The 23,236-nt window shown below is 33.3% G+C and overlaps 2 protein-coding genes across 2 annotated transcripts; both read right to left on the reverse strand.

The window, feature by feature from the left end:
• Positions 1-1,046: 1,046 nt before the first annotated feature.
• Positions 1,047-1,841, reverse strand: LOC114760503 (miraculin-like). The gene has a single exon (XM_028949761.1). The coding sequence runs from the start codon at positions 1,783-1,785 to the stop codon at positions 1,189-1,191; it is 597 nt and encodes a 198-aa protein (XP_028805594.1). The 5' UTR covers positions 1,786-1,841; the 3' UTR covers positions 1,047-1,188.
• A 16,617-nt stretch (positions 1,842-18,458) lies between these two features.
• On the reverse strand, positions 18,459-19,305 carry LOC114760500 (miraculin-like). Its single transcript, XM_028949757.1, has one exon. The coding sequence runs from the start codon at positions 19,244-19,246 to the stop codon at positions 18,629-18,631; it is 618 nt and encodes a 205-aa protein (XP_028805590.1). The 5' UTR covers positions 19,247-19,305; the 3' UTR covers positions 18,459-18,628.
• Between the last annotated feature and the right edge of the window lie 3,931 nt (positions 19,306-23,236).

Here is a 23,236-nt window from a genome sequence, read left to right on the forward strand (position 1 = left end):
GCTTATAAACTGATTATAAGCTAATGATTTATATAAATATTTGAGAGAGATTATATTACATATGCTACAATTAGGTAATTTTTAGTTTTCTTGATTTTCTTAAATTAGTCAATTATATTGGTCTTATATTACCTTCGGTCCTCAATATAAGAGTTTGTTAACCAATTTGAGTAAATTAAAAAAATTAATTAAGTTAGTTGTTTGTAATAAATATATATTGTTTTTCCTAAAATACTGTAATTAATCAAGTGTATTAGCTAGAACGATTATTTGATGAAATATTTAGCAATGTAATTACTACAGGGACTATCTTGGGAAAGATGAAAAAATAGTAGAAATAAAAGGGATGGAGTCTTATATTTAGGATCAAATTCAACATCAAATTAATTCTTGTATTGAGGATCGAAAGTAGTGTTAAGCACCAAAGGTAGTATTTTTTTTTAAAAGAAAAACTCTTCAGAGATATTGAAGAGGATTAAATGAATGACAAGTTATGTGAAATCAATTGCGTAATTTTTGAAGGTTTTGGGTCTTATAAGTCCCATTTCATATGAAGCGTTGAAAATAATGGATAGAGATTGAGATTGTAATTGAAAAAAATCATTAAAATAATATTTAACATGAGTAATGACTTATTAAATGGGATTAGACAAACCCACAGGGGTAGGATTGGAGAATACCACTTTCTCCCATGGTGTTCCAAAATCCTACATACATGTATTTGATTAATCCCATATATAACAAATAATTTCTTATGCTAAATACTCTTTTAATAAATTTTGTCAATCTCATTCTCATTCCCTACTATTGATTTTTCAATGCTTCCTACCAAAAGGGATTGAGACATAGATATGGCTGCACATCTAATTTCATTGCCCGTAATGGCTTCATATTTTATTTAGACGATCTAAATCATTTATAAAAATTTGTGAATTTTTTTACTTTTTATAAGTGGATAGTAAGATAATTACTATATATGTGCATGTGTGTACTATATAGTCTCAAAATTAAAATATAAAAAAGTAAAAGATAAAAGGACACTTGCATGCATGGGCATAAAAAGCTCAACCAGCTTATTTATTTATTCGTTGTTTTATTAGTCGGAGATAGCAGGATATAGAAACCCAGCTGCTTGAGAAACCCATAAATTATACATCACTCTCGAACTTCTTGTTGATGGAGCAATCTTCAGGCTCTCTGAAACTGAACTTTGTACGGCGAATCGCTCAAAGCAAGGCGCTGGTTTCCGTCGCTGTCAACATGTATCCCAATATCTTTGCACTGCACAGTACAGTAACTGCACACAGTTGGGCAGTACATCAACTTATAACTATCTTCATACTTCTCAATCTTAAACCAATTGCTCACTGTTTGCCACCCTGGATTGCCGGTGACCCCACCCGTCGTCACGAACCACTGTCCGGCGGCATAATCGTAGTCGTCGAGCTTCCACACGTTGGACTGAGGACAATCTGTGTCTGCAGAGAACACGACGTTGAGATCAGTAGAGACACGAACGACGCCTTTCTTAGGGTTGACGGGTGTAAACGACAATGGTTGGCCGGAGTAGCCTTGGACAGCCACAACATCTAGTGGGCATTCTTCTCCTATGCTTGCAAGAGCAAGCCCACCGCCGTTTGCCGGAATTACGTAGTAATTGGCTCCTGCTCGGACCACTTTGCCGGAAGTATCAACAACTTGTTCCGGTGGGGCATTGGCGGCTCCGAGCAGTGGCTTTGTGGCGAAGACGAAGAGAAGGAAGAATGCTGCAAATGTGATCTTCATTCTTTGATCTGAATGCTCACAAAATATAGCTTTCTTTTTGGTTTGATTGCTGATGGGAGATGATGAGAGAATTGAGCATGAATTTATAGTTACAGTGATGGTGGAGTCTATGGACTTACTTGCACTTATTGTCAAGGATTTCGACTTATACGATTGGCCGTAAGGGTATAAACTCTTTCCATTTAAAGTTGCTTTCCATTGAAAGTAGTGTTTTCTCGCCGGCTCCTGCCTAACAGCGTTCTATTTTCTTTAGTTCATAAAGTTATTTTACGCTATTTTATGAACTATGGATTGTATAGAACATAGGAAGCTCACATCTAAGTTTTACACCAAGTAATTTAATGAAATGTATGTCAAATTCCCTACAAGCAATAGGAAAGGTTATATATATATATATATATATATATATATATGCATCTACATAAACACATTTATTTTTAATTTCTCGTCAAGAAGCTCCGGATTAGGTTTTTAAAGTTGGAAAAAAATCATAAAAAAAAGACTGTCAAAATAAAAAAATTGTAAATAAGGATGCATGACAATACTAGTATAGGATTTCACAACAATTTTTATAAATGGGTTCCTGTGTGTAATTTTTCTATTTCAGTTGTCTTTTTTGCAATTTTTCTTTTAAAATTCAACGATTAACTTTTTATTTTATTCTTGAAAATTTTTCAATGAATAATCTTTAGGTCGATTGGGATCTAAACTTTTCGTAACTTTGAAAGAAATAATTTTTTTGAACAAATAAATTGTCATGAGTCGAATAATGTTTACCGATATATTACACATTAATAAACATATTAAATCATAAGATTGAACCTACGTTGCTGACAAGGTTCTTGCCAGGTGCTTTTGTTTTCAGGCGACTGGCTGATAATGGCGATAGTTCCAGCATTGAGGATCGATGTTACTCTTAATTAGGCCATACCCATTTTATCTCATCAATTCAGTACTCAAAATACAAGATATGTTGAACATTTGTAATATTAAAATAGATTTTACATTAAACATCGGGATAGTGTCTATCTCTTGGGCATCACTAGCTCTTTCGCATTGGATTCTCAATTGCAAATTTAAGAGTTACATTTGAAACTTAAATCTCTTATTTTTTTAATAAGAACTTAAATGTCTTATTTATTTACTCCTGAATTTGTAGTTGTTTGACTTTATCCAGTTTATTTTTGAAAAAATTATACCTAAATCCTGAACCTATAAATGTTTTACTTCTCTGGTCCTTAACGTAAGACCTAATTATTGAGTTGATTTTAGTCCTAAATATAAGACTTATTTTTTATATTTATTTATTTATTTTTTAAATTATCATTATTGATACTTTCTCAAGCATAATCAAGTAGGAGAGAAACTGAGGATATTAAAAAAAATAATTACGATGTTTTAGAAAAAATATGTCGTATTTCTTATAATTAACTAACTTGCCTAATTTTTTTAATTTAATCAAATTAATTAAATAATTTTTACATTAAACATCAGAGGAGTAGTTTGGAATACCTTAAATATGTGAAATTATCTTGAAGGTCATTCCCTGAAAAAATAAAAAAACCTGCATTCCCTCGGTATCTCCTGTTTTTCAATATGCAGTAGTCTCATTGCTTTGTCAGCATCTTTGGACCATCTAGACGCCGTTCTTTGGACCTCGTATTTGCAAATCCATTTTTTTTAGCAACATATGCAAATCCATATATATAGTTTAAAGTTGCTAAAACAACTAAAGAGTGGTATATTTAGGCTCTTCTGAAAAAATAGATGTGGTACGTGCAATGGAGTATCCAAGGATTAATAGAGTAAAATAATAATATTGCATGCAAACTTAAATAAAACGAAGAGATACTAGTATGTATGAATATACATGCTTGATAAATTTAGAATATGTCTCGATAGATGGCTTATTCTTTAATGCCTCTTATAAATGGCCTAGCCTTCAACTTATTTTTTTAATTATTAGATTCCACATAAAACGAGAGCTATTTCAATATTTTAAGATAATAAATGATGAGACTTTGCACTCTTTATGATTTTTAAAGAAAACAAATCAGAATTGCACAATTTTATCTTACTTAAGAAAATTGTAAAGATATAAAGCTATATTACATAACACATCAAAACATCTACCATTTTATACAAAATTTAATGATAAAAAATTAATAATTAAGAGGTTAGAACTTACACCATGCCTCCATCCTTAATTATATAATTATATGCCCATACAATCACACATATGTTATACTAAAACTCTATAGCTAACTATAGATGTATATATCCATTACAATCTCTTAATTTTTTCTTACTGTTCCCTATAGTAAGATGTTTGTCTCTAACTTCTATTACTTTGTGTGTGTGTGTGTGTATTCTTCGATCCCTATCGTTTTTCACATAAAATCATGCAGTTCGCTTCTGACAATTATGTTTTATAAGCTTTATTTGAATTTGTTTGAAATTATTTGAAGAGGAATGTGATAGTTCTTTAATCTCTTTAGAATATTTGTAAGTTCTTGTAGGCTTTTGCTAATTTTAATGCAATTTTATTTTTTTATTTTTACCATCCAACCTGATCTTAAATAATTTTAAAATTTGAAGCCTTTTCGACTTAAAAAACTCTGTTTTCTTCAATGCCTTCTTTTCTTTCCTTTCTTTGACTACCATTTTGCTTTTCTTCTTTCCCTTCATACTTCAATGGTAAAAGCTTTAAATTTTAATTTTTTTTTTACCTTTTTACCATCTCTTATCCCTACTACGATCGTCTTTCCTATATACACACATTACAGTCTCTTAATTTTTTTCTTACTATTCTCTTTATTAAGATGTTTGTCTCTTACTTCTATTACTTTATATATATATATATATATATATAAAATACAAACAACAAGCCTTATCCCACTAGGTGGGGTCGGCTACATGAATCACACGACGCCATCGTGCTCTGTCAACTATATATATATATATATATTCTTCGATCCCTATTGTTTTTCACATAAAATCATGTAGTTCGCCTTTGACAATTATATTTTATAATCTTGATTTGAATTTGCTTGAAATTATTTGAAAAGCAATGCGATACTTCTTTAATTTCTTTAGAATATTTGTAAGTTCTTGTAGGGTTTTACTAATTTTGGTACGATTTTTTTTTTTACATTTATCCTGACCTTAAATTTTAAACTTTGAAGCTTTTTCATGTTTCCTTTTATTTTGGTCTCATGGTATTAGAGGACTTAAAAAACTCTGTTTTCTTCGTTGTCTTCTTTTCTTTCCTTTCTTTGACTACCATTTCACTTTCCATTCATACTTCAATGTTAGTATTAACCATCTCTCATTCCTACTATAATCGCCCTTCCTATATTCATCTGAATGAAAATCTAGCAATAATATTTGTCTCTCCTCCTAGCTATCTTTTCTTTCTTGTCTAACATTCACTGGTATCAAGGTTAGCATCTCATTTTTCTCCGCGCACTTGATTTTCTTCTGAGATAGCCAAACACGCCCTTTGCGATCTTCTGTCAAAAGAGGGGGAAAAAAATATATCAGTACAAATAGAGCAACAAAAAATCATAATAAGACTACCAAGAATAAATGATGAGAATGACAGGGTATTGACTTAAATGAGTTTTTTAGTAGTGTAATAGATGAAGTAAATTATACTTTAAACTTAACTACAAATTAAATATGGAGTGCAATGCAATATGAGAACCTTAAAACGATCAACAGGTGAACTACATCCATCTTCTAGGGGACAAATTCTTAAGGTGACTATGATTGATATTATTGTGCAAAGGTATGAAAAAATGATGAAAGGAATTAAGAAATTAGTTGAGGTCATGAGAGACGATGATAATTCTATTCAAGATAAATCTATTTCTATTGCTAAAAAGATCTCACAATACTTGGAAAGAGTAGTCTTACTTATTACAGTGAAAAGAAAGTATGCACTGAGCTTAAAAAATTTAAATAAATAAAGATTGATTAGCAGCTAAAACACTACTTCTTCTTGTATGGAAAAGAAAAAGACCAAGAGAATATGGTTCGGGGTTCCACATCACATGTGGGTACAGGCACAGGCACTGGTTAAGTTAATAACTAATGCTGAAATTTATTGAAAGAAGTAGCCATTTGTTCGAATGCTTTATGTATTGTCCTTTAGTAAGGAGAATTTTAGACCTTCGATTCTTCTTTTTCCAGTATAGCTTCCCTTGTTTGTAATTTTGGTGCGGCTGCCCTTACTTGTGGATCTTTTGTTAAGACAAGTTTAACAAGACTCATACACCATTTTACTTTTGAGTTGGAAACTGAGCTTCTTCCCTTGTGCAACTGATGGTCTAAATTCTGAGTGAACAATTTATTTTATGATCAGTGAAGACTTTTGCTCTTTTTTTTAAAATTAATTTCATGTTTATGATTAGCTGATGTATTCTTAGCCCACTGGGCATAGATATTTGAGTTGTTTTGTTAGGATACAGTTCCTATTAGAGCAGTCGCATGGGCTCCATTAGAAGGGTTAGTGCAATTGAAATTTCAAGACGCGTTAATTGCATTCAACGGAAAAGTCTTTGCAGAGAAAGTCTTGTAATGTTTTCAAAGCTTTCTCAGTCTCTTCGCATGGAGGAGTTCTGGGCAATTCACTGCTGGCCCTATTATCTTGGGGAGGTGACACAACTGAGGTCTCAGCATCCAAGGAAGCATAAAATGCTCTCATTTCTGCATCATCCAAAGTTAGATAGATCTGGTTTTTGGGAGATTCAATGTTAGCCAATCCCAAAATGGATTTGGTTTTTGATTTTGCTAGCAGAATCAGTAACGATCGATCCTTGACTATTTGGTGTCTCAGGCAAAGAAGTGACAAGGGATGCAGGTTCAGAGTTTAACAGGCGAGCCACATATACTGTGTTTGGTCCAAATTCTACAAGTTAGCAGAGATAGGAAACGTTAATTCAGAGGAATTGCCGGTTGACAAATGCTAATACTAGAACAGATAAATCAGAAAGTTGCAATTATAAAGCAAAGACAATAGAGTTTGTCACAGCCAACATATATATGAACGGGAATTCTGTCCTCAATTCGATTTGGATGTTATTATCTTCCTAGTGATTGTGGGAAAACATTAAAATTATGCATTGTCTTTCCTTTAAAACAAGTAAGCCTTTTAGGTATTTGGTCTACATTAGGAGTTTTGCTGTATTTCTCATTTGTTTCTTCCAGTCTCTCTGCCATTGACCACCAAACACCAACCTCCCACTAAATACATAAGTTCTACCAATACTGTCTCACAGTTTGACCTCCCAGAATGATAACTTCATTCACAAGGTGAATCATGAGCCACCAACTCTGTCTTGTCTTTCCTTTCACTATTGGCATAACAAAAGCCAGAAGCAAGAAAGCCTTTTTCTCACTCTAAAGGCTAACCAATCCACAATCTTAACAGTCGGCAAAATCATGACTAACCGTTCATCTGAGAATGCTAAATGAATAGCAAATCTCAAACTAGGATCCAGACTGAAAATGAGACTAACAAGAAATGCAGTATCAGGTTTATTGTGGGTTAAATAAATTGAACTTCCAACCGAGCTTGTAAGTCTCTTTGCATCTGCCATCTCCCCTCCATCTTCTTGCTGCAATTTTCCATTTATATTCATAGGAGTAGCTATAGGTTTGCAATTCAGCATACCAAATTTATTGAGAATGTCCCTGGCATATTTCTCTGTGAAAGAAATATCCTACCTCTAGCTTGATGAATTTCAAGACCAAGGAAATAATTTAATAAGCCCATATCTGACATTTCAAACTCTTTCATCATTTGAGACTTAAATTCATCCACAAGAGTAATAGAGGAGTTAGTATAAATGATATCATCAACATAAAGGCAAATAATGATGAAATCGTTAACTTCCTTCTTTACAAACAAGGGGGTTCATTTTCATTTCCCATATACCATTTTTTTCTAAAAATATTGATCAATTCTGTTGTACCAAGCTCGGGAGCTTGCTTCAAACCGTACAATACCTTTTTCAACTTGCACACCTTTGTTTCATTGCCCTCTTTTATAAAACCTTTCGGTTGTGTTGCATAGACTTTTTCTTGTAAGTCTCCACTTAAGAATGTTGACTTGACATCAAATTGATAAACCAGGCATTATAACTATGTAGTTAATGCTACAACTAGTCTCACAATTCTAAACCAAGCTATTGGAGAAAAATTTTCTTCAAAATCAACACCATATTGCTATACATAGCCTTTTGCCATAACACGAGCTTTGTGCTGTTATAAGCTTTCATCTATAGCAAACTTTGTCTTGAACACCTACTTCAAGCCAATTATATATTTTCCATCTGGTAAGTCCACCATCTCCCATGTTCAATTCTTTTCAATTGACTGTATCTCTTTCACCATTGCTCTTTGCCACTATTCCTTTTCAACTGCTTCTTCATAGCTTAATGGATTTGAAACAGTAAGAGTGAATTGACAATTACATATGTTAGTACCATATTTGGGATTTGGCTTTTTGGTTCATGTTGATCTTATCAATGGAATTAGTACAATAGAAGACTCCTCATGAGTTGTTGAGGAAGAGTTTTTGCTAAATGAATCGTCTGTTGTAAGTGGCTCTTGCCCTTCCTCTTGGTAAACTTCTATAGGAATCACTTGCTGCACTTGTTTTTCAATCCAATCCTACATTGTACCTTTATTAAATACAACAGCTTATATGCTTTGGATTCAGAACAATAGCATAAAAAAATATGTTTTTCAAATTTCTCATCAAATTTTTGAGAATGAGTTTTCATCAAAGCATAAGCTATACAACCAAAAATTTTGAAAGTGGCTTTTTCTTCTTGTCCAAGCTTCATATATATGGTGTTTGATTATGAACAACTTTTGTGGAAGACAAATTGAGGACATAAATAACTATTGCAAATGCTTCTGCCTAAAAATAAGAAGAAAATTCTCTCTCTTGCATCATACTTCTAGCCATCTTCACTATAGTATGGTTTTTTCTTCCTGCCATGCCATTTTGTGCTAGTGTATGTGGTGTAGTAAGCTCCCTAAAAATTTCATTTTTATTACAAAAATCACCTCCTCTATCTGTTCGTAGTGTCTTTATTGGAAGACTACTTTTTCTTTCTACAAAAGCTTTGAACTTCTTGAACTTGTCAAAAGCTTCAGACTTGTTTTCCATGAAGTTAACCTAAGACATACGATTGTAATCATTTGTAAACAGTAAAAATATCTACTACCACCAAGAGATCCCATGCTCATAGGTCTACACAAATCAACATGCACTAATTCAAGACATTTAGAGGCCCTCGAAGCCTTACTAATAGGAAAAGGTCTTTTACTTTGCTTTCCATAAACACATCCTTCACAAAAATCATGAGAATCAAGTTTTGGGAAACCATAAGCCATTTCTTTTTGATTCAACAACCACAAACAATTGATATTTAGGTGCCCATATCGTAAATGCCACAATCTAGTCTCATTACCACCAGCCAAAGCATTTTTTTAAGCATTAAAATATCCAATGGGAACATTTTGTCTCTTGCCATGGGAACTTTAACAATTATTTGCCCTTTTTTTTTTAATCTCTAATAGTGCAATAATAATTATCAAGCAGAACTGAATATCTACTAGTCATTAATTGCCCAATACTAAGCAAATTATGAGATAGACAAAGAACATGCATCGCATCTTGAACAATCTTAGCATTATCTTGATCAGTTTTGATGGTAATTGTACCTGTACCTTTAACTTGAATTTGCTTGTCATCACCAAGGGTCATATTTGATTTTTGAGGCTCATCGAGCTCCTTAAATAAAGACTTTGTTCCTGTCATGTGATTGGAACAACTATTATCCAAAAATAATACATCATTAGTTTTTTCCTTTTTCACAAAATAAGGCCATGAATAGCTTACTTTCAACATCTGCATTGTCTGTAAAATTGGCTTCGTTGTTCTCATCTTTCTATTTTTCTAAGAGAAAGCTTTATGACATGAATTTTTATAGTAATGGCATTGAAAGGTTTTTTTCTCCTCATTAGAACCTCCCTTGCATTGGCCTCTTCCACAACCTTTGTCATGTCTACCACGACCACGACCAGCAGAGTTTTCTCGTATCTCTTCCATCACCTAAAAAGCCTTTTCTTCATTTCTTTTACTAGACTTAAGAAACTGTTCTTCATGCGCTTGCAAAGAGCTTATTAGTTCATCAAATAATTAATCACATAAATCATGAGCTTCCTTAATTACAACAACAATATGTTCAAACTTTGGAGTAAGGCTCCTTAAAACCTTTACAACAACAATTTTCCCAGAGATTTTTTTTTTATAAGACTTCATTTGATTAACAAGGGAAGATACCCTGAATAAATAAGTTTGAACAAGCTTACGATTCTTTATAGATAAAGTTTCAAAAATCACAACAGTAAGTTTGTAATTTTACCATAATCACTTTTGAGGAACCTTGAATCTCCTTCTTTAAAATATGTCAAACCTCCAATGACGTATTGCTGCTACAATTGTTGAAAAAATCATCTCATGGACAACTTGCGGAATGAAGAACAAAGCTATGTGATCGCACTTGTCGCTAGCACTTCAAATCAGTTACTAGTATTAACCCTATGTGATATAAGAGTTAACCCTAGGTCGATCTCTTGTGGAGTCAAAGCTTGGCTTTAAAACAACTTTTAAGTTGAGTTACGTGATTAAAGAGGAATAAGGAGTAGAAGAGAATATTGATTTTTAAATTAAGGTGAGCAAGAAAGTAAAGAGAACGTTAAAATAATAGATAGTGGGAAAAAAAACTTTACGATAAGATGAGCTTCCCAAGGATCAATGGGTGGCTCTCCCGGTCTAAAAGTTAACAAGAGTTGATAAAAAAAAAAAAGAGTACTAAGTCAAAATATAAACCCTAGGTGAACAAGTAGGTCATAACTATTTAATTAATATCTATATCTAGAATTAGTATATAAATATCAACTAAATAATTATTTTTTTAGAACCACTTAGCATGTGAAATTCAATACCAATTATAGTTTGTTCCTTAAAACAAGAATATTCAAACGATATATTCTTAAAAAGCAAGCTAGCGCTAAACTTAATTCATAACTACTCATGCAACCCTAAAAATAACATATTAGAATAACATGAAATAATCATGAGTGGAAAAAGGATTTATAAATAAGCTCATAAATTATAACTAAAAAAGAAATTCACATTAATAATCAAAAGAATCACATATAAGAGTTTCAAAACCTAAAACTAGGAAATCATAAAAAATTACATATGAAAGATTAAAAACTCTAGTTACAACTAATCTAGATTAAAGCATAGGACTCAAGCCACAACATCTCTCCTCAAGAACAAGAAGACTAGCCACTCATATGGCTAGAACACATCATGTTGATAGAGAAAGAAAACAAAATATAGAGATGAAATAGAGAGAATTTGACACCTTAGTGAATGCTTGTGGAGAGTGTAGAGAGTGAGTGAAGAAGATATGTTCTACTCCTTGCCTTTGGACCTCCTTTTATAGCCTTGGCTGACCCCTTCCTTGCCTCCTTATAGGATAAAGATCATGATCTTTACTTTATCTTGGACTCTTGATCTTTGCTTTGGAAAATAAATCATCAAATTAATATTTGAATTAGGATAAAGATGACTTAAGTTTATTTGAATTAATGTTTAGGATCATGAGAAGAGTTGGCACAATGTGAGTGAAAGTAGGAAGGGTTTGGGATAATTCAAATAATTAAAAGGGAAGACTTGGAGAGAAAGTAAGGGGATTTAGTAGGAGTTTGTGATTTATTCAAATATGGATTTGGGATATAATTAATTTAAAGAAGATATTTTAGGATATTCTCTAATTAGATATATCTAATTAGATATTAATATTCCTCCTTTAATTAATTTTGCAATCCCAAAATTGCCTTTCATTAATGAGGTGGCACTTCCTTTGACTTGATGAGAAAGAAAACCTTGCGAAATCACCTTCCTACCCTTTATTAATGGTGAGCCACGTTTTTGAACAATAAGGCCATGAAAGAGATGCTTTTAGGCTTAAGTGGAGGTGTTAGGGCCCATTTGAGAGGCATAAGTGGTCAGCTAACATGCATGGGCCCTAACTATATTGTAAGTTGGCCCAAATGCATCCTTAAGACCCTAAAATCTATTGATTGTTCAACACCTACGTTTTTCTCCGATCTGTTTGGGCTCCAAAGCCTATCTTCCTTGATCCATTATCACTTTGCAGTAGTATCTTAGGCCCAGCTTAGATTCAAAGCTCCTAAATATCTTGAAACACACAAGAAAGTAGAAATACATTCGTGTAGATTAGTTTAACCAAGAAAACATAATAATTAGACCTATTTAGGCATTTATTTATGTAATTCCTTGGTAGGTCAAATTATTGACAACTATTACAATTAAGCCCTTAAATTAGAATAAAATTCCCAAAATATATATACAAATATATAATAAAATAGGGATAAATCACTATGGCATCCTTTTTTTTTTCCTTGGTTTATTCCAATCTTTCTACTGCATCTTCATCTAGATCAATAAGATCCACAAAGTCAAATTCCACCAAGTCCTAAAGGTCTTGAGACATGAATAACGTCTTCATCTTAATGCTCTAAAACTCATACTTTTCACTTGTGAAAATGGGTACGAGTAGTTGTGAAGAAGAAGAAGAAGAAGAACTAGCATTTGCAATTAAGGCCATTTCACTCTTTCATCCTTTCTCTCTCTTTTTATGTTTCCCTTCTAACAGATACTCAAAAAAGCAGAGAAATGTTCTATTCAAGTCCAAAAACCGTTTTTTCACAAATATCCAATGAACCCAAACCTCACTTTACACTATAATGTTCACAGGACTAAACTAGGCTTTGATACCACTTTTGTCAACAAAATGACGAAAAAGACAAATGAAAAAGCCCAGCAAATAGTAAAGAAAAGAAAATGATAAATAAATGCTTTTATTGCTTCTAACTTGATAGAATGATCACATCATATATCCGATCCCCAATGAGGTTCCATCAGAATTTAAGTTGCACCATACTCTAACGGGTTGTTTCTGATTGATATGCTGTATTTCTGCATAATACCTTTCATACTTTGATTTGAGATTTGATTACAACTATTGCATTTGTACTTTACCTATTATTCTTATAATATTTCTTATTTAGTTGTTGTAATTCTAATTTGACCACAACATTTGTTCTTGGGGTTAAACTTTACTTCTTTGCATGCCATTATTTACCTCTGCTCCTTCCCTTCATTTTGTTGTAGGTTGAGCGGTACATCATGACAGAAGATGATGTCATTGACATGATGAAAAAAGAAAAATTCAAAATGGTGTTTGAAGGTGACGAGTATGACATAAACTATGAGATTTGTCATGTGAATATACATATTGAAGTTACCATCCTTAGATGCCCTTGCGAACATTTAACCCATTCTGTTTGTATCATCAATCACTTGAGGCATGTCGCAGTATGTCCCCACTAGAATTGCATAAGGTACAAGGTAGAAGAATATTGAGACCTGAAAAAAAAAAAAAAGAAAAAGAAAAGAAGGACCCTCATAAGCATTTAAGGTCTGTTAAAATCATTCAAAAAAATGTGCATTCAGTAATACCTTGTTGAAAAAATGGTTCTTTTGCTTTCTACAAGTCTGTTTAGTAATACTTTGTTTCAAGAATAATTCCTTTACTTTGTATAAGTCATTTAGTAATGGTTTATTATATTTTTTACAAAAGAATATTATACTTTTATTTGAAAAATACATAAATAAATCTAAATTGCTAAAATCTTATTTGAATAGTTCACCAAAAAAAACTCTACTTTATAATAATAATCTATAATTACAAACCCTTCGGATCAAATTTTAACAATTTAGATTTATTATTTATTTTTAAGTAAAATTATAAAGTCTTATTTTTAAAATATAAAGATTAGAGTTCTGAATGGTTAAAGTTATAAGGACTATGTTGTAATGAGTTGACGTTTAAAGATTGAGTTACTAAGGATTGACTTACACCAAGATAAAGTTTAGAGACCAGGTTATAACTTATAACCAAGTCAAAATTATAAAGATTAAAAAGATTAATTTTCTCTTATATTAATTAAAGTTAGTACTAAAGTTAAGAATAATATTATGATATATCAAATAATTAGCATGTACTATAACCAAAAATAAATTGATGAAGCTACAACCTAAATAGAAATATATGTGTGTGTGGGCATATGCATGATACTTGACTTAATAAGATTAATACAAAATACGTAAAAGTTTCTTATTTCACCAAATCTTAGGCATTATATAAATGATTACATAACAAAAAAACTCGTCTTTTTTTTATTAGAATTATATGTTTCTTCAAAGGACTTAATAGTGCTAAATTTGTATCACAAATCAAGTGTTGAAACATATGTATAGAATAGCTTTCATTAAACTAATGTCTCTGATACCAATGATTGGTATCGGAGCTATGAAAGAGAGTATAGGAAATATGATGAAGAAAGAAGGAAAAAGGAAGTGAGATGCAGTTAGAACAATTAAGAATTGCATATAATCAAATTATACCTCAACAAAAAAAATTCATAAAGAACTAACTAAGACCAAGAATATATAGAAAAATGCAATTTCTTTGCACACTGCTTAATATATCAAGAGCCTAAGTTGGGTTAGACCTGTGAAAGATATCTTTAAGTGTATGCAACATATCTTATCCTAGGGGTAGATATTTTCTATTTTGTGCATAGTTAAGGATACATTATATATAACCAAATATAAGTTGATAGATTATGTATGACTAAAGATAAGTTATAGATAGGAAGGAGGGACTGGGGAGACAAGTTGATGACTTTTATAATTTAAATTTGATCTTAAAAAGAAATCCTAGGGTTGTAGGTAATTGAAAAAGCATTCAAAATGCAAACATGTCATCTAGCCAATTATATATATATATATATATATATTTATAATAAGTTGTATAAACCCTACCAATAACAATGAATGAATAAAATATGCATTTGAGAAAACTAGAAAAAAGTCCACATTTGAGTTTTCCTCAATTTTTCTTATACATTTTATAATCATTTTCTGATTTATTTTGAGTCATTTGTGCTTTGCAATATTCAATGTTAAGACAGAAATAGAGCAGTATTGGACCAAGCCCAGGACTTGGTATTACGCTAAAGCTCGTCTCATGTCACCCATGTGTTTTTTCATTTAGTCTTTGGACAAGTGTCATCATAAAGTATATTCTTTGTATATGCTAAATATTTATCAACATAGTGATAAGTATGCATGGAAGAAATTAATTAATTAATATTGAAATACTCTTCCGATTCTTAATATAGAACTTAATTGTTGAGTTGATTTTGGTCCTAAATATAAGACTTATTTTTTTATTTATCAATTTTTTCTAAATTATCCCTATGAATGCTCCGTCAACCATGATAAAATAGAAGAGGAAAGGAGGATATTAAAGAAGATGATTATAGTGTTTTAGGAAAAACATGTCATATTTCTTATAATTAACTAATTTACCTTACTTCCTTAATCTAATCAAATTAGTTAAATAGGTCTTATATTAAGAACCGGAGGAGTATAATTTTAAACATTAAATTTCTAATCTAAGAGTCTTTACAATTTACACAAATATATAATTGGATCTAGCATAATTAAGCTTAGTAGATATATCAACGATAGAACGCCATATATAATTCATGTGTATGCAGAAGCATATCAATAGTTAATTACTTGCAACTTACGGATAATCATAAAAGAATTATCCAAAACAAGATAAGATCTTAATAAGAGTTTATAAAGATAAGGATAGTTTAGAAAAAAAATTATATATTTGCGACATAAGATAGATTAGAGTATTATATTTATTACTAATTTCAAGTTAATCTTTTTGCCTCTAGCTAGTATACAAGATAAGGTCCCTGCGTATATGTGAAGGTTGTGGGAAAATCCTGTGCATGGACCCCGCAAGCGTCTTCTTTATCCCTGGCCCACCATATATTATTCCTTTCCTCTACAAAGGTATGTTCTCACTTTAAAGGAGGTTGATATTATTAACTGGCCATTTTCGTATCAATCTCGTGGTACAAATATTTTGAAAATATATGCTAAGTGAAAGAGAAAACACAACCCGTGGGAAAGATATTACGGAGTATTTCAAAAATTTAAGATCCCTTGTTTATAATGAACTTCTTTGCATCATCCTTATTTGTAATTTCCTCCTCATTTTAAGTTTTTTTTAATTAAAAAATAAAGTAGTATGTTCTTCTGGCCTCCAGCAACCGCATTTCTTCTATAAATTGATTGATTGGACCTCGTTGTTCCTCCATTCACATACAGCAAAAAGAAGAAACGTGAGAAACTATGAGTAATATTCCCATTCTGCCCCTCTTCTCCCTCCTCCTCCTCCTCCTCCTTTCCTTCCCCACGAAACCACGAGCTGCGAGTCCTGATCCAGTGCTTGGCACTACAGGAAAAGAGCTCCGACCCGTTGTCCCATACCAGATCCTTCCGGCCACCGGAGGCTCTTTCACTCTCGCCGCTACTAATGTGAGCTTCATTATCCTTTGATCTGAATGCTTCCGAAGTTGGAGGTTTGTGTTTAGTTTGGTTAGTGATGGGAGATGAAGAGAATTAGTACATGCATTAATCGAATGATGGTCAATGATTTCGACTACTATATATATACCATTGGCAGAAGGATAAAGCCTTGTGTTTGTTGTTTCATATCATGTTGCTTAATTCAGAATCCTTTTCATGCTTTTCCTCCCTTCTGCTGTACTGTTTAGTGATCGTGATGATGAGTCTCTCTCACCGCGTTCGCCTTCTCAAATACTTCACCAGCCTGGTCCTAAGTTCCACCAGTTATGTCTTGATTTTTGTACACCTGGTAATGTCTGAATTTTAATTAATTTTTTTCATTTATATACTAATTATTATATACCTATGCATTAATTATTACGTATTTTAATAATTTAGTTTCTCTTTTTTCATAAGCTTTCTCTCATTTTTTCTAATATAATCTTTTGTACTCTCTACTGTTTAAAATATAAGATAAACTATGTTGAAACGACTTTTTTTTTATAAGATACTAATATCTACTTTTGTCTACGAATTTGATGAGTTTTTTTTTTCAATTTTACCCCTAACATGTATACCTTGTATAGTTTTTGTTTTAAAATGATTTTAACTAATTTCTTGATAAACATAAATAGATAAAGTTTATCATATATTTTTTGAAGTAGAGGGTGTATTATTTTTCTACTCATTCTCTCACTTGCACTTCTTATAAAAAATAAAGGTGTATTTGAAACAAAATATATAGGATTTTTTTTTTTTGGGATATAGGACAGGAAGGAGTACAATACAACACTTTTGTAAAATTATAATAGTAATAAGTCAGATTTTTTTTTTAAAAAAAAATGTGTGGGGGAAGGCGTGCTGTATTTGATTTTTTATTGGCTGGCGGATAAGAAAGACAAGAAACTAAAAGGATGTTTGGGTAACCGTAAAAACACTTCTCAGAGGTATTTTTTTACAAATCGAGACAAACTCCTCTGCATATGTTTTTGATCTGTGGATGAGGTGGGTTAGGGACACACTGTGAGCTATATGTTTTTGAATAAGGGGAGTCTTCATTGGCTTGCATTGAGATGTGAGAAGCGCAGCTGTCACTAAGCATGTGGTCAAAGGATGGACCAGTAAATATAGGCCCAATACTAGGCCCATGTATGTGGATGGACCGACCCAAAATGAACCTCTGTTGAAAACTGTCATGTGCTTGGACGTAAAGACGGAGGATGAATGGTGTATTATCGAAAATTTAAAACACAAAAATGACGGAGGGAGGATGGATTCGTTCTTTTTTTTTTTTTTTTTGGGGCAGAAGGATGGATTCATTCATAACAAAGAGGATCTTGCTGAGATTTTTTTTTTTTAAAGCTTGACAGAGTATCGGTTGGCAGCAATACCTTATAGTCAAGTATCATATTCCTTCGTTAATATAAGAATTAGATAATTAATTTATTTGTCTTTCTTAAAACATTTTTATCAATTATATGTATTAAAATTATATTTTTCTAAATATTTTTAATATATACAATTACTATAGAAATTACTTCGAGCAAAATATATGTAAGTATTGAAGATAAAGTAGATTGAGACTGCCAAATTGAATCTAACTAGCTCGAGGATCGAAAGTTGTACCATGTAAGGTCTCTTGCAACGGATAGCCATGAGTTTAACCCCACATAGTATCAAGTTGTCTGTCCCTTGAATTAAAGGAAAAAGTATGTCAAAAAGGAAAAGAAGATGAACTAATTAATTGACACTTTTACAGGAAGACTTGAAGGCATTTATAAACCTTGAAAACAGTGACGGCTCATGCCTTGGCAAGTAGGGCTTTCATTTTCAAGAGATAGGTCGATAATATCTAACCCTCCACTTTTTATGTCGATGTCATCCATATTCTATTTAGACAATCTAAATTAATTATTTCTATCTTTTTAATCTAAATATCGTTTTTATAAGTTTATAATAAGATAATTATTACATGTGTACTATTATACATTTTCCCAAAATAAACTATAAAAAATTTCAGAAAAGTTAAAAAAAAAAAAAGGAGAGAGGGGAAACACAATTATGGGGGAAATACTCGCTCATTTATTTATTGTTTTATATGCAACGGCAATACATATAGTACAGTGTTCCTCTAGGGACAAACTACATTCCGATATAGTGATGAACTTTATATTGATGAAACGATCTTCCGGCTAACTGAAACTGAACTTTATATATGACGAAAGCATATCAGAGAAATTGAATTTTGTAAGGCACATCACTAAGGGCCAGATGCTCGTAACCATGGCTATCAATGTAAGTCCCAACATCTTTGCACTGAACCTTACAGGTTCCGCACACAGTTGGGCAGTAAACCAACTTATAAGCATCTTCATACTTCTCAATCTTGAACCAGTTCCTCACTGTTTGCCGACCAGGATTCCCCACAACCCCACCCGTCGTCACGAAGTACTGTCCGGTGGTATTATCGTAGTCATCGAGCCTCCACACGTTGGACGAGTGAGGGCAACCTGTGTGTGTATTAACAGAGAACTTGATGTTCAGATCAGTAGAGACATGAATCTCACCTTTCTTGGGGTCAATGGGTATGAACAATGATGGTAGGCTCGGATCCTCTTGCACAGTAATTACGTCAGGTGGGCACTTTTTCCCGATTCTTACAACCTCAAGCCCACCGCTTGGGGGAGCGGGAACTGGAATTATGTAGTAACTGCGATCTGCTCGGAGCTTTGTGCCGCCAGAATCGAGAACTGGTTCCGGTTCTGCATTGGCTGCTCCTCCGAGCAGTGGCTTTATGCTCAAGGCGAAGAGAAGAACAAATGCTACCAATGTACGTGTGATCTTCATTCTTTGATATGAAACAAGCTTTCTATTTTCGGTTTGGTTATTGATGGGAGAGAATCAGAGAACTAAGCATGAATTTATAGTGGGCGGAATCCTGCATGGACAAAACTTGGACTGGACAGTGGTCAAGGATTTCGAGCTATACGATTGGCAATAAGGATAAGCTCTGTGTCGATGTGGAAAGCACATTTGTCTTTGTCGTCTTACTTGGCCGCTATCTTTTGCTTTATTCGCGAGAAGCCCACCGGCTTTGACTAACACACACAGATAAATAAATACACTTGAAGAGTGCAATTTGCAAAATCTATTAATTGTTACCGCCTACCTTTCTCCTCTGGTTCATGACCTCCTTTTGTAACGATGAATCGAACTTGGACAATGAAATGAGGTGTCCAATCTCGAGCAATCGCTACAAAAACAGTGAATTGTATCAATGAAATTATATTTCATCATCGCTAATTCATTGAAATTCTGTTACGATTTCCATCATTAAAATAATTAGTTTGCATTTTGAAGCTTAAAATTAGGTTTAAATCAAGTAGTTAATTACTAATCTCAGTTGAACAAAAGTCCTAGGTATGTGCTGAAAAGATAATATGATTTTCAAGAATTAAATCACAAATTAATCTTTTTTTTTGGAGCCATAGCATAGATACTTTTTAGAGGCTAACGCAGAAATTGAGAGAGAGAGAAAGAAGGAGAAAGGGTATATTGTCTTATTCATTGAATGGACTGTACAGAGGGTTATATATAGATGAGCACGTGAATGTTCTAACTAAATTACAGCTGTACACTAAGAGTAATAAAATAATCTCTAACCGAATGATATTTATCTAACTAAGTCTGTTACCCCCCACAAGCTGGTGAGTATATATTGATCATTCCAAAATTGGACATTAATCTCGAAAAAGGCTGAGGATCAAGGGGCTTTGTGAGAACATCAGCAAGTTGTTGTGAACTTCGAATAGGTAACAGATGAATGATGCCAGCTTGAAGTTTTTCTCAGACAAGATGACAATCTAACTCGATATGTTTAGTACGTTCATGGAAAGTAGGATTAGCAGCAATATGTCGAGCAGATTGATTGTCACAGTAGAGCATGGCCGGAGAAGAATGATTGATATGCAGATCAGCGAGGAGATATAGCAGCCATTGTATTTCACAAGTGAGAGACCCCAAAGCTTGGTATTCCGCTTCTGAAGAAGACCGAGATATTGTGTTTTGTTTCTTGGACCGCCATGAAATCAGAGCTCGCCCCAAAAAGACACAAAAGCCAGTAACAAATCTACGAGTGTCAGGACATCCAGCCCAATCAGAATCACTAAAAGCCTTAAGTTTGAAATTTGATGATGCTGGAAAGAAGAGACCTTTCCCTGGGCTGTGCTTGATATATCTCAGGACTCGAAGTGCAGCTTGATGATGAGTAGTTGTTGGAGCCTGAGTGAATTGACAAAGTTGTTGAACAGCATAAGAAATATCTGGGCGAGTTGTTGTGAGGTAAAGTAGGCGACCAACTAGCCTTCGATAGCTAGCTACATCAGTAAGAGGAGTACCATGATCCTTTGATAGTCGTGTAGACCTATCCATTGGTGTCAAAACTGGCTTGCAGGCAAGGTATCCAACATCAGAAAGAATGTCAAGAGCAAATTTTCGCTGGTTCAAAGTTATACCAGTAGTTGAGCGAGCAACTTCAAGGCCTAAAAAGAACTTGAGCTTTGCCAAGGTCCTTTATCTTAAAGGATTCATCAAGGAACATCTTGATGCATTTAATTTCATTGGGGTCATTGCCTGCAAGAATGATGTCATCCACGTAGACTAATAAAGCTGTAAAAGAGGTGGTATGACTGCGGACAAATAATGAATAATTAGATTTGGATTGACTGTATCCACAAGAAGTAAGAGCAGCAGACAATTTGGCAAACCATTGACGAGAGGCCTGTTTTAAACCATAGAGTGATTTTTGTAGTTTGCATACCATTTGAGGTTTAGAAGAAGTAAATCCAGGAGGCAGAGTCATATAGACTTCCTCATTTAAGTCCCCATGGAGAAAGGCATTATTGACATCTAGTTGCTCAAGATGCCAGTTAGAAGCTGCAGCGATTGCAAGTAATAATCGAACAGTGGTCATTTTGGCAACTGGGGAAAAGGTATCAAAATAGTCAACTCCCTCTATTTGGGTATATCCTTTTGCTACAAGGCAAGCTTTGTAACGTTCAAGACTCCCATCAGCACGAAATTTTGTCCTAAACACCCACTTACAACCAATTGGAGATTTGTCCTTAGGTAACTCAGTCAATATCCAAGTATGATTCTGCTCTAGAGCTGAAATTTCAACTTGCATGGCTTGCTGCCACTCAGGATATTGAATGGCTTCTCGATAGGATTTAGGTTCACGTGGAACAGTTATTGAACAAACAAAATGTTTATAAGAAGGAGATAAATGATTGTAAGAGAGAACACTCTGTAAAGGATATTTGCAGTCTGGAGACATGGAAACTGATTCATTAGTAGTAATTAAAGAACAGTGATAGTCACTTAGATATGTAGGCTGCTTGTGAGTTCTGGTGGAATGGCGAAGAGGAATGGAAATTGGTAAAGAAGGAGAGGCAGAAGAGTGTTGAGATGGAGGGCTATCAATGGAAGGAGATGATGGTGATGAATTTGGTGGAAGTAAATCAAGAACTGATGGTGAAGAGACAGGATCATCAACGGGGGTAAAAGATTGAGGCAGAGGAATAGAGTTAGGATGTTGTGGATTTGTGGTGAAGGGAAAAATGGATTCATAAAAGATAACATGTCTAGAAATGAAGATTTGATTAGTATGCAAATCAAGAAGGATGTAGCCTTTTGTGCCAGTTTTAAAGCCAAGAAAAACACATTTTCGAGCTCTAGTGTCAAATTTAGTACGGTGAACTGAAGAGGTACATGCAAAACATAAGGAACCAAAGACTTTAAGTGCAGTATAGTCGGGAGGTTTTTGAAAAAGTAACTGAAAGGGACATTTATTCTTTAAAATTGGAGAAGGCAAGCGATTGATTAAGTAGACAGCATGAATAATAGCATAAGACCAATAAATCATAGGTAAATGAGACTGAAACAGTAAGGCACGAGCAACATTAAGAATATGTTGGTGTTTCCTTTCAACTGTACTGTTCTGTTCTGGAGTTTCAACGCAAGATGTTTGATGTAAAATACCTTTTGAAGAATAAAGGAGACCATTTGAAATTCAGAACCATTATCAGTTCGAATGATTTTGACAGATTGATTAAATTGGTTTTCTAGAAAAACAAGAAGATTTTGTAAAGAAGTGCGAGCCTTTGATTTATTTTTGAGGAGACAAATCCAAGTGTGTCTAGTGAAATCATCAACAACAGTAAGAAAATATTTATGACCGTGAATAGATTTAATGTGAAAAGGCCCCCAAATGTCAGCATGTACAATCTCAAGAAAATGAGAAGTTTGAGTAACACTAGTTGGAAAAGACAACTTTCTTTGCTTTGCAAAATGGCATACATCACAACACGTATTGTGTGGTATACAAGGAATGAAAGAAAATTGTGAATGAAGAATGTCTAAGACGGAAGATGAAAGATGGCCAAGACGATAATGCCAGAGATTAAACTGAGAAGATCTAGAAGAAGCAGATACATAATTGACACAAGCAGCTTGTGAATTGTGACTACTCAGCATGTATAAACCATGAGAAACATTAGCAGAACCAATCGTTTTCCATGTCTTCAGATCCTGAATGAAACAATGAGAAGAAAAGAATATAAGACAACAAGAAAGTTCCAAAGTCATCTGAACAAGTGAAATGATATTGAATCGAAAGTCAGGTATATAAAGAACATTGGAAAGGCAAATAGTAGGAGTAATTTGAACTGTACCAGAAATGGTAGCAATAACAGTGGAATGTGTGGGGAGAGTAACACGGATAGGTGTAATTTCGGAATAAGATTTGAATGAGGTCAAAGAGAAACAAACATGAGTAGT

Source organism: Neltuma alba, unplaced genomic scaffold, assembly GCF_004799145.2.
Source record: "Neltuma alba isolate B1F8T4 unplaced genomic scaffold, ASM479914v2 tig00010982_pilon, whole genome shotgun sequence".
Taxonomy (NCBI): Eukaryota; Viridiplantae; Streptophyta; class Magnoliopsida; order Fabales; family Fabaceae; genus Neltuma; species Neltuma alba.

Coding starts and splice junctions, on each gene's coding strand:
- LOC114760503 (XM_028949761.1), bottom strand. CDS start 1,785: ATGAAGATCACATTTGCAGCATTCTTCCTTCTCTTCGTCTTCGCCACA.
- LOC114760500 (XM_028949757.1), bottom strand. CDS start 19,246: ATGAAGATCACACGTACATTGGTAGCATTTGTTCTTCTCTTCGCCTTG.